This window comes from Mytilus edulis, chromosome 8, assembly GCF_963676685.1.
Source record: "Mytilus edulis chromosome 8, xbMytEdul2.2, whole genome shotgun sequence".
Lineage (NCBI taxonomy): Eukaryota > Metazoa > Mollusca > Bivalvia > Mytilida > Mytilidae > Mytilus > Mytilus edulis.
The window spans coordinates 90,248,483-90,263,803 of NC_092351.1; the positions used below are offsets into that span (position 1 = coordinate 90,248,483).

The 15,321-nt window shown below is 32.3% G+C and overlaps 1 protein-coding gene across 2 annotated transcripts in view; it reads left to right on the forward strand.

Annotated features, from left to right (window-relative positions):
* The window catches only part of LOC139486612 (uncharacterized), an 80,056-nt gene that overhangs the window by 4,401 nt on the left and 60,334 nt on the right, over positions 1 to 15,321 (forward strand). For both annotated transcript variants that reach the window (XM_071271539.1, XM_071271540.1), the window contains exons 2-3: positions 6,081 to 7,038; positions 10,295 to 10,439. In XM_071271539.1, the coding sequence (XP_071127640.1) occupies positions 6,090 to 7,038; positions 10,295 to 10,439 (1,094 nt within the window). In that variant the 5' untranslated portion in view covers positions 6,081 to 6,089. The remainder of the gene's footprint in view (positions 1 to 6,080; positions 7,039 to 10,294; positions 10,440 to 15,321) is intronic.

Here is a 15,321-nt window from a genome sequence, read left to right on the forward strand (position 1 = left end):
AAACTACTTCCATTGATCCAACAAAAACAGATACTAACAATAACAACTTGTGAGGGTTAAATGTGTTATATGAATTTATTTCAATCTTAATCATCAATTTTTTCGTCTGTTGAAACCTTTACGATTTTTTTCTCAGTACCGTTTTGTTTTTATAAAGGGACGTAACACCACTACTAACCGTGTATGAAATAAGCCCCGCCTCCCTACTACCTTATATGGAATATAAAGGGACGTAACTCCACTACTAACCGTGTATGAGATAAGCCCCGCCTCCCTACTAACCTAATATCAAATATACACGGTCTCCACGAGGGCGCTTTTAACCAATCACATTCCTAGAAATGTATAGGAGGTAAGATAATTGGGGTTCTTTGGTATGCCGAATCTAACTGTGTATGCAGATTCTTAATTTTTGGTCCCGTTTTCAAATTGGTCTTCATTAAGGTCCAAAGGGTCCAAAATTAAAATTAGTTTGATTTTAACAAAAATTGAATCCTGGGGGTTGTTTGATATGCTGAATTTAGAAATGTACTTAGATTTTTAATTATTGGCCTAGTTTTCAAGTTGGTCCAAATGGGGGTCCAAAATTAAACTTTGTTCATCAAAAATTGAATAAATGGGTTCTTTGATATGCCAAATCTAACTGTGTATGTAGATTCTTAATTTTTGGTCCAGTTTTCAAATGGTCTACATTAAGGTCCAAAGGGTCCAAAATTAAACTAAGTTTGATTTTAACAAAAATTAAATTCTTGGGCTTATTTGATATGCTTTATCTAAATATGTACTTTGATTTTTGATTATGGGCCCAGTTTTCAAGTTGGTCCAAATCAGGATTCCATATCAAGTATTGTGCAATAGCAAGAAATTTTCAATTGCACAGTATTGCACAATAGCAAGAAATATCTAATTGCACAATATTGTGCAATAGCAATTAATTTTCAATTGGAGTTATCTTTCTTTGTATAGAATAGAAGTTGATAATATATGTTGGAAATTTGCCAGACATGACTATGATGTCATTTTCTATTTTTATTTGCCAATAACTTTATGTAAATAACTTCATTGGAAATTTGCCAATATAAAATGTTGCTGATGAAGCTTTTTTCCTTATCTTATCTAAAATGTTTTTAGATAATGTATGTTGGACATTTGCCAGACATGACTATGATGTCATTTTCTTTTTTTATTTGCCAATAACTTTATGTAAATAACTTCATTGGAAATTTGCCAATATAAAATGTTGCTGATGAAGTTTTTTTTATTGTTTTATACAATAAACAATGTATATTCACTTTTACTACCAACCAATCTTTACCATTCAGAGATAACAAGCACTTTATTTTACATTTTAATATTTTATGATGTATTTAAAAGAGTAGTTATTGTTGCAAACTCCATTAGAAATTTGAATTGATATCAGTTTTGGAAAAAGGGAAACGGGGATGTGAAAAAAAAGGGGGGGGGGTTTAAATTTTTCTCATTTCAGATTTCATAAATAAAAAGAAAATTTCTTCAAACATTTTTTTGAGAGGATTAACATTCAACAGCATAGTGAATTGCTCAAAGGCAAAAAAAATATTTTAAGTTCATTAGACCACATTCATTCTGTGTCAGAAACCTATGCTGTGTCAACTATTTAATTTTAGATTTAAAAAGTTTGAAGAAGAAATCTTTAATTGATTTGTAAAATCTTGACATTTGTTTTGTGTAAAAAAAAACATGTAATGTCAAAAATTTTATCACAATCCAAATTCAGAGCTGTATCACGCTTGAATGTTTTGTCCATACTTGCCCCAACTGTTCAGGGTTCGACCTCTGCGGTCGTATAAAGCTGCGCCCTGCGGAGCACCTGGTTATAAGTTCTAAAACTTTAACTTTTATTCTGTGGGTTGTGTTGGTGTAAGAATAGTATTAATGGAACAATTGAGTTTTTCAAGAAAAAATTAATACATTTTGATTCACCGTTTACGTGACAGGAAACCAATCTTTATTTTCTTTATTTTGCACAATATATTTCAAAAGACATAAATGAACACCATTACTAGTGTTACTTGCTTCATGTTAATATTTAAAATCTATTTTCAATGTTAAATTAAAGATTTTTTTAAACGCGACAGGAAACCATAAGAAACCGAAAGCATTTTTTTAGTTTTATTTTATTGCAAAATCTGCTTAAAATAATCTGAACAGTATACTTTTTCTTAAAATCCATCTTAAATGTAACAGTATTATAAAACTCCTTGCGAAAAGTAACGCGAGAAACGACACAAAAATACGGTCGTATAATCTTTGAAATTTGTTAATTTCAATTTTTTTTCTAGGGAAGAGTAGCATACACTTGTATGTTGATAAAAATAAAGGCATCTTTAGATGTAGTTACAACTTTTCTTACAGTAATACACATTTTTATCACTTTTCTATCGTTATAGGAAACGAGCCCAATATCAAATTATGGTCCATATCTATACTTTAATAATAAATATTAAAAAAATTGGGAAGTGTTTCTGATTTTTTTTGGGAAAAAGATGAATTTATGAAGAATCTTGTGCCATCTCATACTTTCGATTAGACCTGCTGAGTTATTTATTTTCAATATATTGCAAGTCAGGTAATTTATTTTCAAACTACAACAAAACAAACCATTTATTTTTGTGATTATCAAGGCTGAGTTATTTATTTTCAAAATCCTCCTGGCAGTAAAATGTAAAAACATAAATTTAATAGAAGTAAAAAACAAAAAAACTCAATGGGATATATATATATATGTATACAATCTGTTGTTGTCTGCTCTATGGTTGGGTTGTTGTCGCTTTGACACATTCACCATTTCCATTCTCAATTTTATTTAAAGAATTGTTTGCATTACCTAATAAATGCACAGATTTATTTGAGCAGGAGGGAACATGATGCAATAGCATTGGCTTTGTACAAGAATAATGCAATAGAGCTTTGCTTCCATTGGCTAGACAAGAAGTACACTGAAGCGCACAATTTATTAGAAAAAAAAAATCCATAGAAACATGTAACCAACATATGCAACAACTACTTCAGTTAAAAAAATCAAAATAAATTAACATAAAGTAACATTAAACATTGATCAAGATTGTATAACATAAAGTAACATTAAACATTGATCAAGATTGTATTACATAAAGTAACATTAAACATTGATCAAGATTGTATAACATAAAGTAACATTAAAAATTGATCAAGATTGTATTACATAAAGTAACATTAAACATTGATCAAGATTGTATAACATAAAGTAACATTAAAAATTGATCAAGATTGTATAACATAAAGTAACATTAAACATTGATCAAGATTGTATAACATAAAGTAACATTAAACATTGATCAAGATTGTATAACATAAAGTAACATTAAACATTGATCTGTATAACATAAAGTAACATTAAACATTGATCAAGATTGTATAACATAAAGTAACATTAAACATTGATCAAGATTGTATTACATAAAGTAACATTAAACATTGATCAAGATTGTATAACATAAAGTAACATTAAACATTGATCAAGATTGTATTACATAAAGTAACATTAAACATTGATCAAGATTGTATTACATGCATGACATGTATAATAAGTAAGTTAAAAATTGTATTCAAGATTTTATTGTGTATTGAAAGGAAAAACTGTCAAACAAATATAAGTTCAAATTCTTTTACTCTAAATGTTTTTGTTTGTTTGTTTGTGATACAAATAGATTGAGGTCAATTATTAATATCTTGAATCATGATGCATATGACATTGTATGATAGCCAACGACCATATCATATAAACTAGTTTGATTGATTTTCCCCCAAAAAAGTAATTTCGGGATAATCAGATTAGCATGATTAGAAAAAAGTAAAATCACAATAATACTGAACTTAGAGGAAAATCAATTTGGAAAGTCCATAATCACATTGCAAAATCAAATAACAAAACACGTCAAAAACGAATGGAGAAGAACTGTCATATTCCTGACTTGGTATAGGCATTTTCAAATGTAGAAAATGGTGGATTAAACCTGGTTTTATATCACTAACCCTCTCACTTTGATGACAGTCTCATCAAACTCTGTTATATTTACATTGATGCGTTAACTAAACAGACACAATAAATAAAATAGTCAAAATATAGGTACATCAATCATCATCGTATAACAATTTTAAAAGGAACAATTTAACAGAACACAAAACCATCTATCTACAAACACATTCATTAGATTTGTGTGTCTGATGTAAGAAACTTTTTATACGTCACATAGATTTGTCGTTCAATGTGCATGCAAACAATTTTAAAATTTAGGCAATGTTAGAATACAGCTTAGAATTTTGAACAATTTTCAATACACAAACAATTATGAATTTTTCTTCACATTTGCATTTCGACTAGTCAGAAAGCTAACTTTAATTTTAAAAAAGACCACCATCATTGACCATAGAATGAACATCCAGAGGGTGACTCTTAAAATGTTGTCAGGTTATCTATTGACTGATGGAACGGAGATAGATAAGCAGATTCTTTTAACAAGAATATTTTGCCCTACATTGAACAGCAGTTACATTCGGGTTGACAAGCCATGACAGTTGCTATGTCTTAGAGAGTTTCCCTCTGTTTTAGTTTGTTACCCGTATTTGTGATGGCTTAAAAGAATAATATATAAATTACACAAAGCTGAGAGGGTGATAGAGCAGATTGTTACCCCGAGAAAATATTGTCAACTGCGGCGAATCTTTTCGAGGGGTAACAATCTGCTCTATCACCCTCTCAGATATGTGTTATTTAATTTATTATACTGAATGTTCTGTTATTACTGTCGATTAAATTTTAAATTCAAAGTAATAAACTATGACATCTTGTACATAACCTTCCGTATTTAATAAAGCGCACACTTGATCAAACGTCTCCGTGAAGGGTAATAGAGTATTTGCCAAAGGATAGATTCGTATTTAATAAAGCGCACACTTGATCAAACGTCTCCGTGAAGGGTAATAGAGTATTTGCCAAAGGATAGATTCGTATTTAATAAAGCGCACACTTGATCAAACGTCTCTGTGAAGGGTAATAGAGTAAATTGACACCCTCGTATTAGCCAATCAAAATCTGGCATTTTGACATGAAGTATAATAGTAGCTATTCAGCAGCAATATACTATTGTTGTCTTTATTTATACAACAGAAGGAAGGTACAACCATGTATTTGCCTATTATCTGACCTTTTATATCAAACAGCCATAATAAAATTGGGTTCACAAAATTGCATTTCTTTTATTTTAAAGAAAGCAACTTGTTCACCTGAGTTTGCTCAACATGTGTTGGAAATGACGATGCATACATATTTGTCAAATGGTGATGGAAGTCACATGACAGATTCGTCTGAAAACTGTATCCTGGAACTGTCCTAGGTGTATAACATGTATGAAGTGTGTGGTCTTAAATTTTGCATAATTTAGAAACCATAATATTTAATGTTTTATGTACAAATTTTCAACTTTTATCATAATTTTTGAATGAATACTTATATAATGTCAATATATATTTTTAAACATCCTGGCACTTTAAATTTGTAGGAGGTGAGATTGGCGTTCTACTTCAACTGTAATGGCCGGGATTGATAATTTTAACAAAAAAATTAAAAGAAATGCAGGATACATTTTGATCCATGTTGTAGAGGTCACTGTGAATTTTGCATGTTTAAAGCTATTACATGTATTAACAGAAATTAAAGCAAAATTTATTGCATTTTAGTCATGAGACCATCTCCCACAATCTTGATTCTTTTGGTGTGGTTTCTTAGTCATGTTAGTGTAGCATTTGTTTACATTACTTGGCATGCTGAGGTTTCTAGCCTCACAACATACAACCCTCTTCCTTTAGCATACATGGCATAGTGGGCAAGCTACAGTTTCTAGCCTCATGACAGACAACCCTCCTCCTTTGACATCCTAGGCATGGGATCAGACAAATGGTGGGGTCATATATTGTATATTTACTATATAACAGAATCCCAGAAATAATTTTAATATGGTGGTTTTGATTTTTACAATTATTTCATATTTTGTACGTTGCAGGTATAAAATATGGAAGAAGATGCAGAAGGACTAGACAGCTTAATTAAGCAGAAAAAATGTCGACCAAAATATGCTCGTATCATTTCAATGGAGTTCAGTAAGAATGAACTCCACCAAACATCTGAGTCGAGAAAGAAACATAGAAGTGGGGGTCATTCAAACCAGATGGTAGCCAATCTGGATGGGGATTCTGATGGAAGTGAATATTATTCTGCAGAAGAAGAGTTCCTGTTTACATCGTCCTCCTCTAGTATCTCAACAGACGATGAATCAGTGGAGACTTTAGATCAAAGTAGTGATTCCGTCTTTGACTCTTTACAATCAAGTTGTAGTTCAAACTTTTCTCAAGCAGATACTCCGCATTCTCAAATCAAATCAACTCAAGAAAGACAAAGAGCTCCAAGTAAGAAACAAAAACGGAAGAGAAAACAATCAGGGAATGCCACAGGTGGTCCCTCAGGTTTTGGTTATTTACCCTTTTGTAATATTGAAAGCTTTGACATAGAACTAAGTGAATTAAGAGAGGAAATAGTTGACCTTGAAACAAATATTCTAAAACCAGTTCCTTCACTTGTAGAACTTTGTATATCAGCCTCAAAACGCCTGGCAAAAACCCATTCTTTTATAAACGTACCAAAGTCAATAAAGAGAATATTACAACTTGGCAGTTCTTCTCATTCCTTTCGTCAGCTTCAGTTAGATTATTTATTTAATGTGTTAGAAGCATCACATACAAGTATCATTCATGTCTACGATAAAGACAAGTCTGTAAACCTATTGCCACATCGTAACATTTGGAGTATTGGCTGTGGTGTTGACGAATCTTTTTTCGATGATATAGTTCAAGGTAGTAAATCGTCATCATACTTCCTGTGTTGCTATGACTACCAATGCTGGAATGATTTTGGAGGGAGCAAGGTTTATCTAAATAGATACAATAGATGCAAACAGATTTCAGGTGCGTATCAGTAGATATAATATACAAGACCAAATTGAAAGAAAAGGATCATAGTATTTGAATCATAATTTACTTGAACAAATAAAAAATAACTTCCACTTTTTAGATTAAAATTTAAAGAATACATGTACAAACTGTAGCTGTCGATAAGAAAACAGATAATAAGATGCTGAACACATAAATGATTTCATTAGAGTGTATGAATGCCAATTAGACAACTCTCCATCCAATTCACAATTTGTAATTTTAAGTAAAACCATTATAGGTCAAAGTACAGTCTTCAACACGGAGCCTTGGATCACACCAAACAGCAAGCTATAAAGGGCCTAAAAAATTACTAGTGTATAATTGTTCAAAAGGGAAAACCTATGGCCCTTTTTATATAGTAAACAAGAAAGGAGAACCAAATCAACAAACGAGAACCACTGGACATCAGGTTCCTGAATTAGGACAGGTGAAAACAAATGCAGTAGCTTTAAACATTTTAACATATACTAACCTGACAATGTACAGAATAAATAAATAAAAAAATAATAAAGAAATTATATATGAAAAGTAAAATCACAAAAATACTGAACTCCAAGGAACATTCAAAAAGGAAAGTCCCCAATCAACTGGAAAAACATCAAAAGTTCAAACACATCAAGCGAATGGATAACAACTGTCATATTCCTGACTTGGTACAGGCATTTTCTAATGTAGAAAATGGTGGATTGAACCTGGTTTTATAGCTAGCTAAACCTCTCACTTGTATGACATAAGTATAAGTCATTGATATTGTATGTTGTAAGTCAGTGATATCTGGTATGTTGTAAGTCAATGATATCTGGTATGTTGTAAGTCAATGATATCTGGTATGTTGTTAGTCAATGATATCTGGTATGTTGTAAGTCAATGATATCTGGTATGTTGTTAGTCAATGATATCTGGTATGTTGTAAGTCAGTGATATCTGGTATGTTGTTAGTCAATGATATCTGGTATGTTGTTAGTCAATGATATATATCTGGTATGTTGTAAGTCAGTGATATCTTGTATGTTGTAAGTCAATGATATCTGGTATGTTGTAAGTCAATGATATCTGGTAGGTTGTAAGTCAATGATATCTGGTATGTTGTCAGTCAATGATATCTGGTATGTTGTAAGTCAGTGATATCTGGTATGTTGTCAGTCAATGATATCTGGTATGTTGCAAGTCAGTGATATCTGGTATGTTGTAAGTCACAATATCTGATATGTTGTAAGTCAGTGATATCTGGTATGTTGTTAGTCAATGATATCTGGTATGTTGTCAGTCAGTGATATCTGGTATGTTGTAAGTCAGTGATATCTGGTATGTTGTTAGTCAATGATATCTGATATGTTGTAAGTCAATGATATTTGGTATGTTGTAAGTCACAATATCTGATATGTTGTAAGTCAGTGATATCTGGTATGTTGTTAGTCAATGATATCTGGTATGTTGTCAGTCAGCGATATCTGGTATGTTGTAAGTCACAATATCTGATATGTTGTAAGTCAGTGATATCTTGTATGTTGTTAGTCAATGATATCTGATATGTTGTCAGTCAATGATATTTGGTATGTTGTTTGTCAATGATATCTGATAGATTGTAAGTCAATGATATCTGATATGTTGTAAGTCAATGATATTTGGTATGTTGTAAGTCACAATATCTGATATGTTGTAAGTCAGTGATATCTGGTATGTTGTTAGTCAATGATATCTGGTATGTTGTCAGTCAGCGATATCTGGTATGTTGTAAGTCACAATATCTGATATGTTGTAAGTCAGTGATATCTGGTATGTTGTTAGTCAATGCTATCTGGTATGTTGTCAGTCAGTGATATCTGGTATGTTGTAAGTCAGTGATATCTGGTATGTTGTTAGTCAATGATATCTGATATGTTGTAAGTCAATGATATTTGGTATGTTGTAAGTCACAATATCTGATATGTTGTAAGTCAGTGATATCTGGTATGTTGTTAGTCAATGATATCTGGTATGTTGTTAGTCAATGATATCTGGTATGTTGTAAGTCAGTGATATCTGGTATGTTGTAAGTCACAATATCTGATATGTTGTAAGTCAGTGATATCTGGTATGTTGTTAGTCAATGATATCTGGTATGTTGTCAGTCAGTGATATCTTGTATGTTGTTAGTCAATGATATCTGATATGTTGTCAGTCAATGATATTTGGTATGTTGTTTGTCAATGATATCTGATAGATTGTAAGTCAATGATATCAGATATGTTGTAAGTCAATGATATTTGGTACGTTGTTAGTCATTGATATCTGATATGTTGTAAGTCAATGATATTTGGTACGTTGTTAGTCATTGATATCTGATATGTTGTAAGTCAATGATATTTGGTATGTTGTAAGTCACAATATCTGATATGTTGTAAGTCAGTGATATCTGGTATGTTGTTAGTCAATGATATCTGATATGTTGTCAGTCAATGATATTTGGTATGTTGTAAGTCAGTGATATCTGATAGATTGTAAGTCAATGATATCTGATATGTTGTCAGTCAATGATATTTGGTATGTTGTTAATCAATGATATCTGATATGTTGTCAGTCAATGATATCTGGTATGTTGTTAGTCAATAATATCTGATATGTTGTCAGTCAATGATATTTGGTATGTTGTTAGTCAATGATATCAGATATGTTGTAAGTCAATGATATTTGGTATGTTGTAAGTCACAATATCTGATATGTTGTAAGTCAGTGATATCTGGTATGTTGTTAGTCAATGATATTTGGTATGTTGTCAGTCAATGATATTTGGTATGTTGTTAATCAATGATATCTGATATGTTGTCAGTCAATGATATTTGGTAGGTTGTTAGTCAATGATATCTGATATGTTGTAAGTCAATGCTATTTGGTATGTTGTCAGTCAGTGATATCTGGTATGTTGTAAGTCAATGTTATATGATATGTTGTTAGTCAGTGATATCTGATAGATTGTAAGTCAATGATATCAGATATGTTGTAAGTCAATGATATTTGGTACATGTACGTTGTTAGTCAATGATATTTGATATTGCATTGGTATTGGAAGGTTAATTGGCTCTACAATTTCACTCATGGTTTCTTGAATTTGAATATTTGTATAGTTTACATGTTGAAATACATGTATATTTATATTGTCCTTTTATTTTCCCCATTTGCAATACACGTGATACACTTAGCGGCTAAATATGTTTGTCATGTCTGTATTAATATTTTATAATTTTCTTAGCATTTGCCCATACCATTGATCTGATGTTGCCAGCCAGATTAGCAGGAAATAAACATATGAGGAGACGTCACAAATCGGACACAAACTGTCAGTCGGCAGAAATGGAGGAAAATATGAAAAGAATCCAGCAGTATATCAGGAATAGGTATGTCCAGGTCACCATAATCCATATCTATATTAGTTTGCCCTCCATCTGTCTGTCTGTCTGTCTGTCTGTCCAGCAAATCAGTTTTCCAGACTTTTTATCTTCATGCTTGAAGATATTGATTTGATATTTGGTGTATTGTTTTATCATAACAGGTTTTAAGTCCAATTTAAATTTTCACGATAATAGATTTTCTACTTGTTCAGTTTAAAGCCCTTTATTCCTTAGAATTAATTTTTCCACAAAATACTGATTAATTACTAGATTTCTGTTTAAAGGGAAATAACTCAATTTTTTAAAAGATGTTTGTCTTGCTTGGTAAAGGATACATTTCATTTGAGAAATAACTCATGGAAGCCATATATTTGTTCGAAATTTACACAGGGCCTAGGCCATGAAATTCGAATTTCATCCTGAGTGATATTGAGGGAATTAACTTAAATAATCAACGGGACATATTATTATATACTGTTGACCTACTGTTCATCTGTCTGTCTGTCAATCCATCTGTTTGTCCTACTGTCTTCAACATGTGGGACATTAACTCAAAAACTATTTAACCAATAATTTTGAAACTTTGGTGAATTGTTTATATCTATTGATGTAAGCTCCCTATTGTTTCTATATAAATTTCAGATTTACAGTTTCTGAGTTTTGGGATTTTATTCATTTAAAAAGGGGGAATTTTCCAGTTTCTTTTTTTACAACAACTCAAGAATGCTTTCATCAACTTGCAAGAAATTTTGGTGAATTGTTTATATCTATTTACATGAGCTCCCTTTTTAGCTCACCTTGCCCGAAGGGCCAAGTGAGCTTTTCCCATCACTTGGCGTCCGTCGTCCGTCATCCGTCTTCGTTAACTTTTACAAAAATCTTCTCCTCTGAAACTACTAGGCTAAATTAAATCAAACTTGGCGACAATCATCATTGGGGTATCTAGTTTAAAAAATGTGTGGCGTGACCCGGCCAACCAACCAAGATGGCCGCCATGGCTAAAAATAGAACATAGGGGTAAAATGCAGTTTTTGGCTTATAACTCAAAAACCAAAGCATTTAGAGCAATCTGACATGGGTTAAAAGTGTTAATCAGGTCAAGATCTATCTGTCCTGAAATTTTCAGATGAATCAGACAACCTGTTGTTAGGTTACTGCCCTGAGTTGGTAATTTTAAGGAAATTTTGCCGTTTTTAGCTCACCTGGCCCAAAGGGCCAAGTGAGCTTTTCTCATCACTTTGCGTCCGGCGTCCGGCGTCCGTCGTCCGTCGTCCGGCGTTAGCTTTTACAAAAATCTTCTCCTCTGAAACTACTGGGCCAAATCAAACCAAACTTGGCCACAATCATCATTGGGGTATCTAGTTTAAAAAATGTGTGGCGTGACCCGGTCAACCAACCAAGATGGCCGCCACGGCTAAAAATAGAACATAGGGGTAAAATGAAGTTTTTGGCTTATAACTCAAAAACCAAAGCATTTAGAGCAAATCTGACATGGGGTAAAAATGTTTATCAGGTCAAGATCTATCTGCCCTGAAATTTTCAGATGAATTGGTCAATCGGTTGTTGGGTTGCTGCCCCTGAATCGGTAATTTTGAGGAAATTTTGCTGTTTTTGGTTATTATCTTGAATATTATTATAGATAGAGATAAACTGTAAACAGCAATAATGTTCAGCAAAGTAAGATCTACAAATAAGTCAACATGACCAAAATGGTCAGTTGACCCGTTTAGGAGTTATTGCCCTTTATAGTCAATTTTTAACCATTTTTCGTTAATTAAAGTAATCTTTTACAAAAATCTTCTCCTCTGAAACTACTGGGCCAAATTAATCCAAACTTGGCCACAATCATCTTTGGGGTATCTAGTTTAAAAAATGTGTGGCGTGACCTGGTCAACCAACCAAGATGGCTGCCACGGCTAAAAATAGAACAAAGGGGTAAAATGCAGTTTTTGGCTTATAACTCAAAAACCAAAGCATTTTGAGGAAATCTGACGGGATAAAAATGTTTATCAGGTCAAGATCTATCTGCCCTGAAATTTTCAGATGAATCGGTCAATTGATTGTTGGGTTGCTGCCCCTGAATTGGTAATTTTGAGGAAATTTTGCTGTTTTTGGTTATTATCTTGAATATTATTATAGATAGAGATAAACTGTAAACAGCAATAATGTTCAGCAAAGTAAGATCTACAAATAAGTCACATGACCAAAATGGTCAGTTGACCCGTTTAGGAGGTATTGCCCTTTATAGTCAATTTTTAACCATTTTTCGTAAATTAAAGTAATCTTTTACAAAAATCTTCTCCTCTGAAACTACTGGGCCAAATTAATCCAAACTTGGCCACAATCATCTTTGGGGTATCTAGTTTAAAAAATGTGTGGCGTGACCTGGTCAACCAACCAAGATGGCCTCCACTGCTAAAAATAGAACATAGCGGTAAAATGCAGTTTTTGGCTTATAACTCAAAAACCAAAGCATTTTGAGGAAATCTGGCATGGGATAAAAATGTTTATCAGGTCAAGATCTATCTGCCCTGAAATTTTCAGATGAATCGGTCAATTGGTTGTTGGGTTGCTGCCCCTGAATTGGTAATTTTGAGGAAATTTTGCTGTTTTTGGTTATTATCTTGAATATTATTATAGATAGAGATAAATTGTAAACAGCAATAATGTTCAGCAAAGTAAGATCTACAAATAAGTCAACATGATCAAAATGGTCAGTTGACCCCTTTAGGAGTTATTGCCCTTTATAGTCAATCTTTAACCATTTTTCATAAATCTAAGTAATCTTTTACAAAATCTCCACTGAAACTACTAGGCCACAATCATCTTTGGGGTATCTAGTTTGAAAAATGTGTCCGATGACCTGGCCATTCAACCAAGATGGCCGCCACGGCTAAAAATAGAACATAGGGGTAAAATGCAGTTTTTGGCTTATAACTATGAAACCAAAGCATCTAGAGCAAATCTGACAAGAAGTTAAATTGTTAATCAAGTCAATATCTATCTGCCCTGAATTTTTCAGATGAATTGGACAACTGGTTGTTGGGTTGCTGCCCTCCAATTGGTAATTTTTAAAGAAATTTTGCCGTTTTTGGTTATCTTGAATACTATTATAGATAGCGATAAACTGTAAACAGCAATAATGTTCAGCAAAGTAAGATCTACAAATAAGTCAACATGACCTAAATGGTCAATTGACCCCTTAAGGAGTTATTGCCCTTTATAGTCAAGTTTTAACAATTTTCATTAATTTGGTAAATTTATGTAAATTTTTACCAAATATAGTTCTCTGTTACTAATTGGCAAAGTTCATTATAGATATAATTGTAAGAAGCAAAATCGTTCAGTAAAGTAAGAACTTCAAACACATCACCATCACCAAAATACAATTTTGTCATGAATCCATTTGTGTCCTTTGTTTAATATGCACATAGACCAAGGTGAGCGACACAGGCTCTTTAGAGCCTCTAGTTTGTTATTATCTTGAATATTATTATAGATAGAGATAAACTGTAAACAGCAATAATGTTCAGCAAAACAAGATCTACAAATAAGTTTTCATGACCAAAATAGTCAATTGACCCCTTAAGGAGTTATTGCCCTTTATAGTTAATTTTAAGCATTTTTCATAAATTTTTGTAAATTTTTAGAAAATATTTTTCACTGTAATTACTGGGCCAAGTTCATTATAGATTGAGATAATTGTAGCAACAAGAATGTTCAGTAAAGTAAGATCTACAAACACATCACCATCACCAAAACACAATTTTGTCGTGAATCTATCTGTGTCCATTGTTTAATATGCACATAGACCATGGTGAGCGACACAGGCTCTTGAGAGCCTCTAGTTCAATTTTTATATATTTTTGATTTTAGGGTTTTTATTAAAATAAGGGGGATTTTCCTTGTTTTGGATAATAACCGTTTGATAACTAAAAAGTGCTTTCAGCAGTTCTCATGAATCCTTGGTGAATTTTTCATATCTCTTGAACTAATTTTTTTTTTTTAAAGATTTACACTTCTGAGTTCTGGGGTTTTATTCATTAAAAAAGAGGGATATGTACAGTGTTTGGACAATAACTCAAAAATGCTTTCAACAGTTCTCATGAAACTTTGGTGAATTATTTATAACTATTGATGCAATCTCCCTATTGATTTTTATAAATTTCAAATATGACATTGGGAGGAAATTGAACTTTATTTGTTTATAGTCTGACAACAGATTAAGTATTTCACAACAACACAGTGTATTGCACAACAGAAAGAAATCTTGAATTGAATATAAATTCAATTCAGTTCAATTAACCAATTTCAAGTTCTGTGACTACATTCATTCAATAACCTATAATACGTCAAATATTTAATTACAATCCAAATTCACAAGTATATCAAGGTTGAATATAGTGTCCATTTTTGCCCCAACTGTTCAGGGTTGAACCTCTGCAGTCGTATCCAGCTGTGCTCAGGAAAGCAATATATTTCATGCTTGAATATAGTGTCCAGTTTTGCCCCAACTGTTCAGGGTTGAACCTCTGCAGTCGTATCCAGCTGTGCTCAGCAAAGCAGTATATTTCATGCTTGAATATAGTGTCCATTTTTGCCCCAACTGTTCAGGGTTGAACCTCTGCAGGCGTATCCAACTGTGCTCAGCAAAGCAATGTATTTTATGCTTGAAGATATTGACTTTATATTTTTATGTAGTTTACACCATAACAAGTTATAGATCAAGTTAGAATTTCATTCTATTACAATTAATTTTTATACGACCCCAAAAATTAAAATTTTTTTGATCGTATATTGGTATGACGTTGGCGGCGCCGTTGTCATCGTCGTCCGAAGACATTTGGTTTTGGCACTATAACTTTAGTATAAGTAAATAGGAATCTAT